General features: G+C 34.0%; 2 protein-coding genes across 4 annotated transcripts in view; one reads left to right on the top strand and one right to left on the bottom strand.

The window, feature by feature from the left end:
* The window catches only part of LOC122527432 (sodium- and chloride-dependent glycine transporter 1-like), a 33,554-nt gene extending 24,804 nt beyond the window's left edge, over positions 1 to 8,750 (bottom strand). The window contains exons 1-2 of the mRNA XM_043651628.1: positions 8,625 to 8,750; positions 6,195 to 6,365 (exon numbers count right to left, since the gene is read on the bottom strand). The gene's annotated coding sequence lies outside the window, so the exon portion shown is untranslated. The remainder of the gene's footprint in view (positions 1 to 6,194; positions 6,366 to 8,624) is intronic.
* Positions 8,751 to 9,230: 480 nt separating this feature from the next.
* LOC122527431 (ubiquitin-protein ligase E3A) lies at positions 9,231 to 14,757 on the top strand. Of its 3 annotated transcripts, none has more exons than XM_043651625.1 (12): positions 9,231 to 9,371; positions 10,084 to 10,275; positions 10,346 to 10,526; positions 11,319 to 11,684; positions 11,760 to 12,070; positions 12,139 to 12,336; positions 12,421 to 12,720; positions 12,777 to 12,977; positions 13,067 to 13,344; positions 13,412 to 13,628; positions 13,708 to 13,943; positions 14,004 to 14,757. In XM_043651625.1, the coding sequence occupies exons 2-12, from the start codon at positions 10,168 to 10,170 to the stop codon at positions 14,122 to 14,124; spliced, it is 2,517 nt and encodes an 838-aa protein (XP_043507560.1). In that variant the 5' UTR covers positions 9,231 to 9,371; positions 10,084 to 10,167; the 3' UTR covers positions 14,125 to 14,757. The 3 variants fall into 3 exon arrangements, with proteins under 3 accessions (XP_043507560.1, XP_043507559.1, XP_043507561.1); XM_043651624.1 differs by having other exon boundaries at positions 10,140 to 10,275; XM_043651626.1 differs by lacking the exon at positions 9,231 to 9,371 and adding an exon at positions 9,700 to 9,975.
* The last annotated feature ends 90 nt before the right edge of the window (positions 14,758 to 14,847 follow it).

A 14,847-nucleotide genomic window follows, 5' to 3' on the forward strand; every position in this document is an offset into this window, starting at 1 on the left:
ATGGATTTTGTCTGTTCTATTTTCGCCCCTGTTGAATTAATAATTTCAAACATCTTCAGGGAGCAAAGGTACGACCATGCGAATTTCCTTGTAAAGTAGCTGAAAAGTGGACCTATTAGGCCCAAAGGTGTAATTAACTAAATTTTCAGAAACTTAAACGTGTGCTGTTAAGACGAACGAATATTCCGAAAGGCGACATTTCGAAAATTATGATTAGGACAAAAAAGATATTGTGCGATAATTAAATTCTAATTAAAAGTTTAAAACGATACTATATCCTACGAAGAATGAAAAATCTATCGTGCACTTTTCGTCGTCTTCATATTGATTTTCCAGTCATCCGGAACGAGTTTCTGTTTTATTATCCTTTAGTGAGCCCATTAAACGTAGACGTGAGTACGTACTAACCACGCGAATGCGAAGTCATGAATCAGGCTGAATTTCCCAGGATAACTGTTACATCGGATGGCACGGCAAGAATTTACTACCTACGTACCAAAGACTCGCGATGACGAAACATTGACGTCATAATCGCGACATGTGGCCCCCACAGAGTATGGCCCCGCCATATATTTCATATATTGAACTGAGACAAATGTTACGCGCGAAGGTGAAAGTTTATTTAAAACGTAATTACCACGAGATAATAGTGATCAATACACAAACAGTAATTACGATTTTTAATTGAACGATTGTAACATGATGTTACAGCGAATAAAGTTTTACGTTATAATGCGTGACACGTAAGAATTCAGTCGAACGATATGTAACAATCACATCTTAATTTCATATTAAAAAATATTTAATTTGCGTAGAAATTTTTTTTTTTTTAACGAAACATCGTGGAATTTCGGAATTTACGAACGAGAATAGACAGTGGAGAACTGCATGGTTGAAAAATTGATAGTCTAAAACAAGGATTTCGAATTGCATGGAGAAACGAGAATAAAAGAATGGAAAAAGTGGAGTCAATAAGGAGAAGCAAAGATTTCCATAAATAACAGTGAGGAAATAAAAATACGAAACGTCCAATTATAAGTATAAAAGTATCCCTTGTAAATACAAACAAGATTGATGGAACAAAAGAAATTTCCTCGCTTATTTTTACAAACTGAGGCTCTTTCTAACATTGCAATTAAACGTTCGTTCCTCACACAACCCTGGCAAAAATTTGTCGATATCCGAAGGTATTGCAAACAAGCATTAAAATAGCATTTGTTTGAAATGCAATGGAAAAATGAAATTAGCAATTTCAATGTTTCTGAGCACTTTCGTTTACGTTTGTGTTTATTATTCTAGACGTTGTACGTTTTCTCTACCCTTCGAAAAAATTGCCGAGAGAACACATCACGGACACGAAACCCGTAAAAATGATCTCGCCCGATTCACTTTCAACTTTCTTCCCTCCCGGCGCCCTTAATCCCATCTTGACCTTCAGCCGTTCTCATATCGAACTCCCTTTAAAGTTGCTCGCTCGAGAAGAGACACCTGCGAGCGAGATTCGGTAACGAATCTCGGTCCACCGAATATATCGATCGACGACTGGTATCGCGAGTATAGAACGGGAACAAATACGAGAAGGTCGAATCAGACTTTCCACGCTAACGGAGACCGAGCTTTCTTTTCTCTCCCTCGTATTAAAGCTTCTATTAAAGTAAAAAAAAAAAAAAAAAAGAAAAAGGAAGACTGTAACGATTGAAGTGAGTTATAACACCGAATGGTTACGAATTCTAACATCAGTTTAAGTCGATTTGGGTTGCAATGTTATCGGTGCTGTCGATCGATATTGATCGATCAAGTACAACATTTCCTTGCAGTTTCATATTTTTACAAATTTTGATTTAAAGAAAAATGTTTAGACGCTTCGTGATCGTTGCGTGCAATTTCGTATCATTGAATCTCTCGTAATCGAGTGCATAAGAATCGTGACAAAAAGTGCAGAGTAGAGACAAAATGGTAAGTTTGCTAAATATAGTAAATAAAGGTGAAATTGTTCTACAAATAATTTTTGCCCGGACGTGGGTGGATGTAATGTATTTTTCTAGAGAATACTCATAACGAATGTTCATGCGTTCACGGTAAATTGAAATGTATAAAAATATACAGAATATTTAAAATGAAATATCTGTTGGTAAAATTCAGAGAAAAATAAATTCGGAGAGAATTATTTCTATTTCTTTGATCGTCTTAGAAAATTTGCGCAAACATTTATCGTCTATTTATTGGGAATTATAATGTATTAGAAATGGTAATCCATCGCGTGAAAAGACCGTAAAAAATTGTAATGTAAGATTTGGAAGAAAGTGCAACTATAAATACCTAGAACAATTTAAAAGTCGATTAAACGCTGTCGACTCGATTTAATCATATACAAATGTCAAACTTACAACTTTAAAATTCATCAAATTCCCTGTGAAACTATTTTACGTAAAAACAAAAAGCGTATTAAAATAATTTCCTCGTACGAGACAGATATTAATCTAAACATTAATTTACTCTATATCTATTCAAAGGTATTAAATCTCAAAAAAAAAAGATATTAAAAAAAATAAATTCTGCTTCGTCCTCTGTGTTTTGCGCGTCATTTTAACGTTGAGCGTTGAACAAGAAAAGTTTCGTTCACTTCACGAGCGTTATCTTCGACAAGTCATCATGATAATTAATGCGTCGTCGTCGTACCCGTTAATTAAACGCGGCCCGTAATTCTTCGCTGACTTCCGATGGAAAACGTAGTAATCAAGCTGATCAGCCGTGAAAGGTGAATCGTGTTTACACGTCTAGAGGCCACGATGGCTGCCATGTGTTTATTTAGCACGCAGAAATAATCGATACAGCAGAGACCAAACCGAAATTCGTTAATAGGACCAAACGGCACCGTCACCAACATTGTAATTGAATCGAATAGCAAACGAAATTTATCGGCAAACTGTTGGATGTGATTTGTAACGGTGTGATTATTCTACACATACACGGATGGTATTTAGAAATGAATTAATACAGCGGAGATGACGCGTTTTAAAAATTCTATCGTAAATCTACGACACTGAGAGTAACTTTAATCTATATTTTGAAATGTGATGAAAATTATAACGTACAAAAAATATAATTCATTTCGTTAACAAATAAATTTCATGATTAATTTGTGATTATCGGAAATAAAACATATTGTTAAGGAAAATACAAGTGATATGTAAATATACAGTTTATGAACATATATGTATGTATATATATATATTACGTCTATAAAACATTTTGAAATTTCACCAACACTATAGTGTTTAGTACTCGAGTGTCATGATTGTACTAGACTCGGTTTCATACAACATAATTTGTTCTATATTAATCGTTCGAATACTTTCGCGTATACTGTATTCATGTATTCATTGTGAAAATAATATAAAACATGACGTTCTGCTTACCAGAATAAAAATAAAACTCTTTACGGTTCGAGAAAGGTAACCTTACAGACTGTCATTTCCTATATACCCTATCTAGATCCTCATCTCTCATACACTTCATACTTCATACACAAGGCATCGAACATGACGTTTAATTCAAAAAGATAACATTATTAACCCAACTACTGTTTCGCAGAGGACAAGCTCTCAGAAACAGCAAAAAGAATAAGAGACACTACTATATAATATAATAATTAGAATGTATGTATTTTTAATAGCAGAACTGTATCAGTAATAAAATAGTATAATACAGAAATTGAAACGTTCTAAAAATATTGATATACCTGGATGTTGAATGGACGTCAGATGTTAAATTATTTCCTGGAAATATTCCTCGCTCTCGATTACGAGAATAAAAGTCCCTCAAAGCCAGCCTTTGCTATTTTTGCACCTTCTGTTATATTTCATTAACACGATGATTGTACTTCCATTTATTACACTATAAAATATAAATTATCTCTCGATTGAAATCTTGAAAAGGAAATGTTCTTCCTGGTATCAAATATACAATTACATTATGGAGATAACGCAGTAAAAAGTAACGTTTTGCTTAAAGGCCCTGTGTTTTACTGTATTATACTGCCAAAGTCGCGAGATGACTTGAAAAATCGAATTCCTAATAACCCAGAGTCAGAAACTCCGACCCTAGACTTCTAACTTCGAGAATTTAGAACCCTCGACTCTGAACTTTAGGTGCGCGTCTCAACCCCGTGATCACAACTTCACGATCTTAAATTCCCAACTTTGCGGTGTAAGCTACGAGAACTTCAATACTTGGCCGATTAACTTTACAAACTGTTGTAATCTGAAAATTCTACGCAATTTTCATTCATACCGAGCCGTTAATTAGTTAGTGGTTAAAGACACGTTCATCCGCGTGACGATATAGCAACAAATAAAACAATATACAGTAATTACAAGAAAAGAGTTTTGTACTTTATCCTGTTTATTATTTAACATTTAAAAGAGTATTACATTTGGCATGTTCGAGTAAATTAAATTCGTATGATTTAACAATAGATTCATCCGACTAAGAAACAAATTGTACGTAGAAACGAAAAAAAGCAGTTCGTTGAAAATAAGTGCAGATATTTTTTGTACTTTTGCGAACACAAAAGTATAAAACTTTGATCGCTCCCCGCAATAGGCCAAGCAGGACGTATGATACAATCTCATAAGGGAAAACAAGAGAAGAAAAAGAGATAGAGAGACAGTCAGACAGCGATAACAGTGAGAGTGTTGAAAAGAGCGCGAAGTTTCACAAAAAAAAAAGGGGGCGAATAAAAGATGTGAATAAAAATAGAGGGACAAGGAGGGGCGAGACGAAAAGAAACACGTGGGAACGGAAGACAGATAGACACAGAAGGGGTGAAGGGGTAACAAACGAATGGCAAAGTTGGCCTTGATCGAAACTCGGCCGCATCCAAGCGGAAGATTCATCCCCTATCAAGCGACCCCTGGTCTCTGTAAATCCGTGTACTTTTCTGCTTCCCGATCTCTATCGGCGCTCGCCACCCCAGTTCCAGCTTTCCGACTGTGAAAAAGGAAGCCTGTTTACTTCATTCTGGTCCTGGAGTTTTCTGCTTTCGTTCGCGATAACGACAACGATTGTCTCGCGAGGCAAAAAAAAAAAAAGAAGAAAGAAAAAAGGGGGGAAGAAAGGAAGAAGAAAAAAAAAGAGATTTAAAAAAAGGGGTCGTCTGCGAACGCTTTTCTCCCGGTTTGATTAAATTCGAGCCGTCAGATCGATAGATCGCATATTTTCTTCTGTGCCAATGCGTCTTTGGTTCGAAGATTGAATAGACCTTCGCGAGAGTTTAATGATTTCCTCTCGTGATTCCAGTGGAGCGTGTCGGCTCTCCACCGATCTATTATCCCGCACAACTTTCGAATGGCCACTATCTGCCGTGCATTTTCAACCGTTCGATGAGCCGAAAATTGCAAGACCGTGACGAGAGCCACTAAATTGTAACCACTTAACACATATTTTTATGATATTTAACGTTAGAGATACTGGGCCGGTTCTGACAACATTTACGTTTGCTATCACAGCAACACGATTTATTTTATTTATAGTTAATTTTTGTTAACTATATGTAAAGCGTACAAGTCCTATTATTATCTAAACGTTTAATTGATTTAATTTCAGTAGGTATTTAATTTAATTTAAGGAAATTGATTTCTGCATTGGTTCTTTTAGTTTAAAAATGAGCGATGAATTTATTTATTGTCCAAGGGTTATTCTACTAGGGAAGAGAAAAAGTAAAGCGAGCTATTTAAAAAAGAGTAGAAGTGAGTTTGAAAATTTCGCGACCTTTCATTCAGGAAGATAAACCACTAGAAATATAACATAGGGTTCCCTTGATACTACACAATTTTTATAAATAAAGTGTTTTTGTATCTCTAAAAATAACAAAACTAATTGAAGTTAAAATTATTGATTATATATATATATATATATATATATATATATATATATATTAAAACCGAATTTATATTAGCTCTTTAATAAGATAAAATTTCCGAGAAGGAAAAAGGAATCAAAAACCAATTTTTGGCGACTATTAAAAGATTCCGAGGGCATGCCAAGCCGACTGATGCTCCCCTTTGCTCGTCTTCGAGCAAAATACATTGTTATAAACCTCTGACATATTTCAAGAATAGATATAGATGTGTATCATTGAAAAATCTGAAGTAGTTGGCTTGGCACCAAATTACTGATGACACCTTACTTACACGAGCACCGATTTCTGTCTAATCAGCGACTCTCGATCATCCGGCTAAATGGTCCGAGCTATCTGCTAGAAGAGCGATCTCAGGAACTTTAAATTACACTGACTTAAAACTTGGTAACTCGTCGATGGCGCACATTATCTACTGTTTGTGATGTTGAAAAAACACTCGAATCTGTAAAAATGATAATTTAATTGTTATTTGTTGATCACTAACTCAACATTATGAAATACGTCAGTTATAAGAATGAAAGTTTTTAAGAAAAACGTGAAAAAATTTTTGCGAATTCTATACTAATTTTTAAGTAAATAAAAATTCTAATATTAGATATGAAAATACAGATGATTGTTTTAAATTTAATTAGTGTGATCTCCTACATTTGTTAATATTGCGTTAAATTAATTATTTATATATTATTATATAATAATTATATATATATTATTTATATCGTTCGTAGAATATTGAATGAAACAAATAATTCCTAAAAAATAGTATTCTTTCCTTCCCTCTTTTCTGCTTCCAAGAACTCAGAGAAGATGCAAACACAAAAATTGCATCCGTTAGGTAAAACTTCTCACCTTTTTCTTTTCTTTTTACCCCTCCGTTTCTCTTTCCGAAAAGTTAACCGAGTTGAAAAATGTGATCATAGTTTAATGTTGCAATTAACGAGTAGGTAGTAGAGAAATGTGTTTCTAATCAGAAACCTCAAAAGTAACAATTTTCTTTTAAACCTTTATGAAACGATTATTGAAAAGAAAATAATTTTTATTTTAAATGAGAAACAGTGATATCTCCAAAAAATTACGCGATTGAAACATATTAATTTTCAAGTATTCTGATAACTGTTTTCATTAACTGTGCTCATAGAGATAAGTTTGCACAAATAAATCTGTAGTTTAATTATTAACAATGCGTATCGATAATGCTTACTGGCAATCAGGAAGATTGTAATACTTTATAATAATCATTTCTGACTAGGATATGAATTCTTATGTTATAACTAAAGTGGGAACGTTTAAATAAGTGCATATTTTTATGCGCACATATACGACGTGCACAATAATAAGCTTTGCATATTTTTATTCAAAGGATGCACAAATGCATTAATATTCTATATTTTATTGTATCGTAGATAAACAAAATTGTCAAACGATTATACTAGCAATGAATAACACGATTTCTATTTCCGAGCGGTCTTTCCTTACTGAGTGCTGATACCAATAGGTGAACGATAATATTGTAATTATAACAAATTGTTCAAATTTAATGTTTATTAGAGTATATTTTCGCGTATATTTGCATATAATTTTTACGTATTTTATATGCATAAAAAATTCGTAGTGTGATTGGATTGACTGTTTTAATTTCGATTATAACAATTACAATAATTATAATTTTTAGTTTAAACAAAATGTATATAAACGTATGATCGGAGGAGCGGTGTTATTCGTATATCTGGCCAAATGGCACCGTTTTCTCCCGTGAACTAATGGTTTCCTGTTCGTTTCAGACCTTCGTTTCATACCGAAAGCTCAATTTCCCTTTTATATTCACCCCAAAACCCGATGAAAATGATCGAAAGCCTCCGCTGACTTTTCGCTTCTCTGCTCCGTTCCAAGTTCGCCCCTTGTTTACTCATTGTCACGAAATCGGCCAAGGAATTATATTCGGCACCGTCCGCGATAACGCATGCTAGATTTAGCACGAAATCGATATTCTCTTTGAGAAACTTCGCCGTCAATATACGTGCATAGGATTTTTCGCCACAATTCTATTCTCTATAAACTCTTTAAATCGTAGTCCTTTGAATCTCTCGAACCATAAAAAAGGAAAAATTATTCCTTGATTTGATACCGAGAATTATGAAATGTTATGATGATAAAAAAAGAACCAAATATACCTTAACCTATCATATCTAACCTAACTAATAATAGAGAAATCTAATTATGGAGAAATAAATATGTAGCTCGAGGAAATATACTTATCTAATGAAAAAGATGAGTATTCATTATTCATCTTTAGTTCATTTTTTAATCAATTCTTATATCTTTTTACAACATTAAAAATGGAGTTTGAAAATGGAGTAGACAATGAAAATGGAATATCCATTGAAACAATACTCGAAAATAAACACGAGTGTAAAAGTGAATGTAAAGTTTATAAACTAATTTCGCAGGAAATAAAACGTTGGACCAATTAAGAGGTGCGAAACAGAAAAATATGCACAGTAATTTCGTGTAAGAAACACTTATATTTCCCGCTTTCACGTACATTCGCGGTCAATCTAACCACGGTCAAATATTATTATTCAAATCAATATGAATAACAACGTACGAATAAATTCTAACTGTATTTCGTTAATGCGATTAATATCAGATTTACAGATTCGTCATCGATTCATTAAAAAAAAAAAAATCAATTATTAATACTCACTAAAAATGAATGTGAAAAGCATTGAGACGACCCTGCTTGACGCGTGATCCAAGTTACACTGATGCGAGTCGAGTTATCGATAAATCGAGAAACATCGCCGCGAACGATTAATCGGGAATCTCGATAATCGCAGCTGGTCGTGGCCGTGCAGAACAGTAGACAGCAACCAGGAAGGAAATCGTGAAAAATAATTGTTTTCCCCTCCCTCTCGGTGTTTTAACATTGACTTGAAAAATTCATATGTGACGTGCTTGATGAGTCGCACAATCAGCGGACATTACAACGTTTGTGTACTCGCGTCCACGGTGTTCACCTAACCTCGATCAAACATTCGTTTCAAGTTACGGACAAATATATCTCGAGAGGGATATCGTGCTACATCCTCCTCTCTCTTTCTCCCTCTCCCTCTCCTTTTCTAATACTTTTCTATCTATTCACTCCGTCTTTCTTTTTCTGTTCTATTCCAAGGTGTACACACAGTAAGTGCGTAATAACGCGATAAAAACGCATTAACATTGCAGCTCGGGCATCGTCTGGCGAGACCGTCGATAAGAAAGTCTTTCGACTGAATTTAGTGTGATAGTGTGTGTGAGTGGCTCGACGATACTTAGAAACAAGCGGGAGAACACGGTCGTGGTGACATTTTTCTTGTTCACGACCGACAGCCAGAGGGAGACAAAATTTCGAAGATTCACGGTCTATGAACGCCAAGGGCCAAGAGGACCCTGAGGAAGATCACGCTTCCAGGTGTATATCGATGTTTCTGCTTGTCTAGAACTTTCTTCGTCGCTGTCCTCTCCTTGCTTTTTCCGTGTTATTATCATCGTTGCTTTCCTATAAACGTGTGTTCGTTTGCGTATGTATATATATCGCGAGGCATAATAACATTACGAATCTACGAGGCTAAATTATTTTTAACGCGCTTTGTTTTGGTACAACGACTCCATTCGCTTGCCGACCTCGGAAGGCTGATTCTTTTCCTGAACTGTCATTATTGACGTGTCATGATCATTGCGTGCTCCTAATTGAATGAATCGCAAAGTATCGGAAAGTACTCCTAATTTAATTAAATCCGCTTCTTTTGTTTATGTCGACATTGTCGTTGGGTTTAATGGTCGACTCGATGCCCCGGGCCTGTCTGACAAAATTCTTAATTTCGTATTTAACGTGGCAGAGAACTTCTGCGCAATTCTATTGCTATTGGAGTTTCGAAATTCTTTGAACGTGTACAATCCGCGAGAAAATCATATGTATCAAACATTATAGGTTATGATTTCGTTCAAACTTCTGCTGTTCGTTGCAGAAACAGGGATACACGGATAGTAATAAATTTCGTTTGAAATTCGTAATTGTAAGACACTTTCTGTGTTTCATGAAATAAAAAAAAAAATATTAAAGTGTTTAGCATACATTTGTCATATACTTAAATAATAGTTTTTCTCTTTTTATTTTGTTTTAGAATATCTCTTACAATACAATATTGTAATCCCTGCAATTCTGTTATTACGTTATTAGGGGAGAAACAAAGAGCCCTTGCAGCGACATGAAGCGTGCAGTTGCCAAAAAGTTGATCGAGCGATATTTTTATCAGTTAACTGATGGATGTGGCAATCCAGATTGTGACAATCAGAACTGTGCATCAAGTGGCAAAGTATAAATTTGAATGCTGTCTAAACGTTGGAAGATTTCTTTATTGCTAATGCGATTCATGTGTTGGACAGGTAACAAATTTAACTCCGAATCAAGCTGCAGCTCAAGCTATTCAATTATTTTCCCAAGAAGCAAGACTTTGCGATGGAACGCAACCTAGTAAAGTAGCTCGAACAACATTAGAACCAGGCCCAGCATCTTTAGCTAAGAGTTTACCAGTTAAAAGTGTGAATCCAACTTGTTCAGATGAAGGTATTGCATCAAATTCCAATGTAAATCCTATTCCTACAACTATTGACATTTTAACATCCTCAGTAAAAATGGATATTTCTGTTAATACAAATGATTTGATGCCTCCATCTCAAACTTTAAAAGACAACAGTATTCAAGTTTCTTTCAATAGCGAATTGCCAAGTAATATTGAAGTTTGTGAGGAATCAATTTCAAAAGAAAAGTCACCTATTTTACATTCTATTCTATCAATGGATAGGAATACTTGTTCATATCAATTTCTCAAAACAGATTGCAATGACAATTCTATTCCAAATAAATTAATACTATCAGATGAAGAAATTTTTCAGAAAATATTACACAGATGTAACATTCATATTCCAAATTATAACAATTCAAATGTTAAACCAACAAAGAAAAGAACATATAGAATGGATAAAAAACGTAAACGTAACTATTCTCAAAAAAAATCTTGCAAGAAAAGATTTTATAAAAAATGTTGTTCTAATTTTGTTACAAAATTATTAGTTCTCAATTTGTATCTTAAATACATAGACAGAGAGAGATACACAAAACAAATTTCAAAAATTTAATAATACTTTTTAATACAACTACTTTATAAAAAGATTTAAAAATTCATGTGAGGTTGCTGTGTATATGTTAATAAATATTCTATTTAATTCTCACTTCTTGTTATTTATTTCTAACGTAAAATAATATATACAGTTATATATATATATAGCTTTCTATATATAGTTCTATATTACTTAGATATATTTTGATAAATGTATGTAATTATTTTATTGTCAACAGGAAAGCAGGACCCATACCTAACAGAAGCAAAATTGTTGGATATAATAGAAAGATGTAAATCAGAGGGATCTTATTCGTTATTAATTCGTACATTGGGAGAGGTATTTTCATGTGCAAAGGCACTGAGTCTTAGTTTTCAAAAAACTGTAAAAAATGACTCTCCCTTGGCTGCTCTTCTTGATAGAGCTTCAGATAGTTTATTAAGGCCTCCTGGTGATATGGATAAAGAAGCAATTCGATCTATTCAAGGAGAAGACAAAGAAGAAGACAGCAGTGAACCATCACCCATAGTTCCTAATAATGATGATACAAGCATTGACTTACCAGCTGTGCGAAGAGCTTTTGCTGCTCTTTGGTCTTTACCAGGTAAAAGAATATTTTATGAAGTTTCACTTAATTAATTAATAGTTATGAATTACTTTCAATTTTTCTAATATTTAGGAGAAGTGTTTAAATCTGCTTTGGTCAATGCACTAGTCACTTTGGCAGATAATATTGAATTAGACTTGAGAGTATTTCGTATTATGCCATGGGATAATATGGACAGTTTATTAAACGTATTTCTGATTGTATTTGAAATTCCTATGCTTGGGAACAGTGAATATTTAGAACTTGCCCTTCATATGCTTTGTAAAGCATTGAGCTGTTTTCCTATTGTGGCACAAGCTAAACTAGCACGTGTATGGGCTAAACATTGTAAATCTCGACTTCCAAGTATTTTACAAGCTCTACAAGAATTGATAACTGTTAAGGTATAACTATCTATCATAACTGAAATTATCAAAATATTTTTTATTCATAAAATCTTTTATTCATACAGGTAATAGGTGGATCTTTTACACGGGATTATTGTGTTCAAGATGCGGACACTATTACTGCTCCGACGAAAGTTATGAAAATTTTATATTATGCAAGTATGTTAGCTGGTGAATTAGATGAACCTGACTTAAACGTAGATGAAGATTGTGAATCTACAAGTAACGACAAATCTAGCAGATCTCTGTCTCAAATTCCGCAGGTGAAATTATGAAAATTCCTATAATGTATTGAATTATTTTATGTGTATATCGTTCATAAATTTTAACGAGAACGATAATTGCAGGATCCATTAGCTAAGGAATTAGGGATTACTGCATTAGATGCACGAAAACCATTTATACCTTTTACTGATTTTTATAATGAACCACTTAGTGATGCGATAGAAATGGACAAGGATTTTGCATACTATAAAAGTGAAGAACCTATGAAATTTAGTTTTATGAATTATGCTTTTATCCTCACTCCTGCTACAAAGACGCTGGGCTTGTATTACGATAATCGTATTAGAATGTATAGTGAACGCCGAATGAGTTTTTTACAAACTGTCGTTGGACAACCTACTAATCCCTATTTAAAACTAAAGGTTTGTACATACTTCAATTTTCTTTTGTGACTGGTATTAATAATTGCTCAAAATAGGTGAGGAGAGATCGTTTAATAGATGATGCGTTAGTTGAATTGGAAATGATCGCGGTAGAAAATCCATCCGATCTTAAAAAGCAATTAGTCGTTGAATTCGAAGGTGAGCAAGGGGTCGATGAGGGTGGTGTATCCAAAGAATTTTTCCAATTGATTGTAGAAGAAATTTTCAATCCTGATTATGGAATGTTCACGACTCAGGTAACTAATTTCCATTAATTGAAAACTAGGAAAAATGCTTTTTAATTACGGAAAAAATAATTTAACCTATCATGTATTTCAAATTATAGGAAGATACGCAGATGACATGGTTCAATCCAACGTCATTTGAAAGTGACGCACATTTCACGCTAATAGGCGTTGTTCTTGGCCTAGCGATATACAATAACGTAATACTAGATGTACGTTTCTCTATGGTAGTTTATCGAAAATTGCTTGGTAGAAAAGGATGCTTTGCCGATTTAGAAGATTGGAGTCCTACGTTATATCGAACATTGAAGGAATTGATGGATTATACTGGGGACGATATGGCAGAAACATTTATGCAAACTTTCAGAGTAGCTCACAAGTAAGTTGTAAATTATTTAATAACTATTTAATAAACAATAATCAATGTTTTATATGCTGTTTCACAGAGACGTCTTCGGTTCAATATCTTTCCATGATTTGAAACCGAATGGTGACGAAATATTTGTAACACAAGGAAACAAAAAAGAATTTGTAGATCTTTATGCGGACTTTTTACTTAATAAATCTGTAGAAAGACAATTTAAGGCATTCAGACGTGGATTCCAAATGGTCACGGATGAAAGTCCACTTGCACTACTTTTTAGACCTGAGGAAATTGAACAAGTATACATTTACATTAATATTTTAATTACAATAATCGTTTCTAATCAATAATTATTTCTAATTAATATCTTATTTATAGCTTGTTTGTGGTAGTAAAGTTTTTGACTTCGCGGAACTGGAAGCCGCTACGGAATATGAAGGTGGTTATACTGTTGACAGTAAAGCAATACGTAATTTCTGGCGTGTTGCGCATTCGTTACCGCCAGAAAGCCAACGAAGACTACTTCAATTTACTACTGGAAGCGATAGAGTTCCAGTTGGTGGTTTATCAAGGTTGAAAATGGTGATTGCTAGACATGGTCCAGATTCTGACAGGTAAAATTTTAAACTTGAATTCGTACTTTTCATACATATATCTTACATTTCATATTTTAGGTTACCAATAGCCCATACATGCTACAACATATTACTATTGCCGGATTACAGTACAATAGAAAAGTTACAAGATCGGCTGTTGAAGGCGATCAATTACTCAAAAGGTTTCGGCATATTATAAATGTGCATAAAACAGCTTTGATATCTCCCCCCAGTCTTTCAGAGCATATCAAACTCTAACTCAGAGTTCGAGATTCTCTCCTTTCGTCCCGCTATATGGAAGTATTTATTGAGATTTTATGCAACACATGAAAATGCTGAAAATCCCTGCTTTTCATAACATGATCTGAAACTAAACAAAAACAAAAAGAAAAAAAATGAAAAAAGAGTAAAGAAGCTAAAAATCATCCTCTGATACCGAGAATACCTCGCAATCGATCGTTGTCCTCCAATGTGTTTCCTCCTTGTACAAGCGGAAACTGGAATTGCTGTACAAAAAAGTAATACAAAATTTTTTGCGATGATGTGCTTTGAAATTTTCTTGCATCTCCGTGTTATTGAAAGCGTCACAGCAAATCAAACACACTTGAGTCTTGCCGAGTTGTTTCTTATATCTTGCACTTTTTCTGCATTGATTCGGTAAAAAAAAGAGAGAGAGAGAGAGAAGAAACGTCCACTTAAATTGGCTTTTATAGAACCGCTGTAATTTATCTTATTAATTTTATTCGTAAAAAAAAAAAAAGAAAAGCCAAAAGAGACATCACCACAATGCAGTACATACAGCTTAAGAATAATAGTGAGATGCGCGACTGTGATTGAGTGTGAAAGTGATCCGAGAACGATCGGTCAGAACTTGTAGAGATATAGTACGTATCGTAGATTTAGCGGATCCTAGTTGATACTT

Source organism: Frieseomelitta varia, unplaced genomic scaffold (assembly GCF_011392965.1).
Source record: "Frieseomelitta varia isolate USP_RPSP 00005682 unplaced genomic scaffold, Fvar_1.2 scaffold_217, whole genome shotgun sequence".
Taxonomy (NCBI): Eukaryota; Metazoa; Arthropoda; class Insecta; order Hymenoptera; family Apidae; genus Frieseomelitta; species Frieseomelitta varia.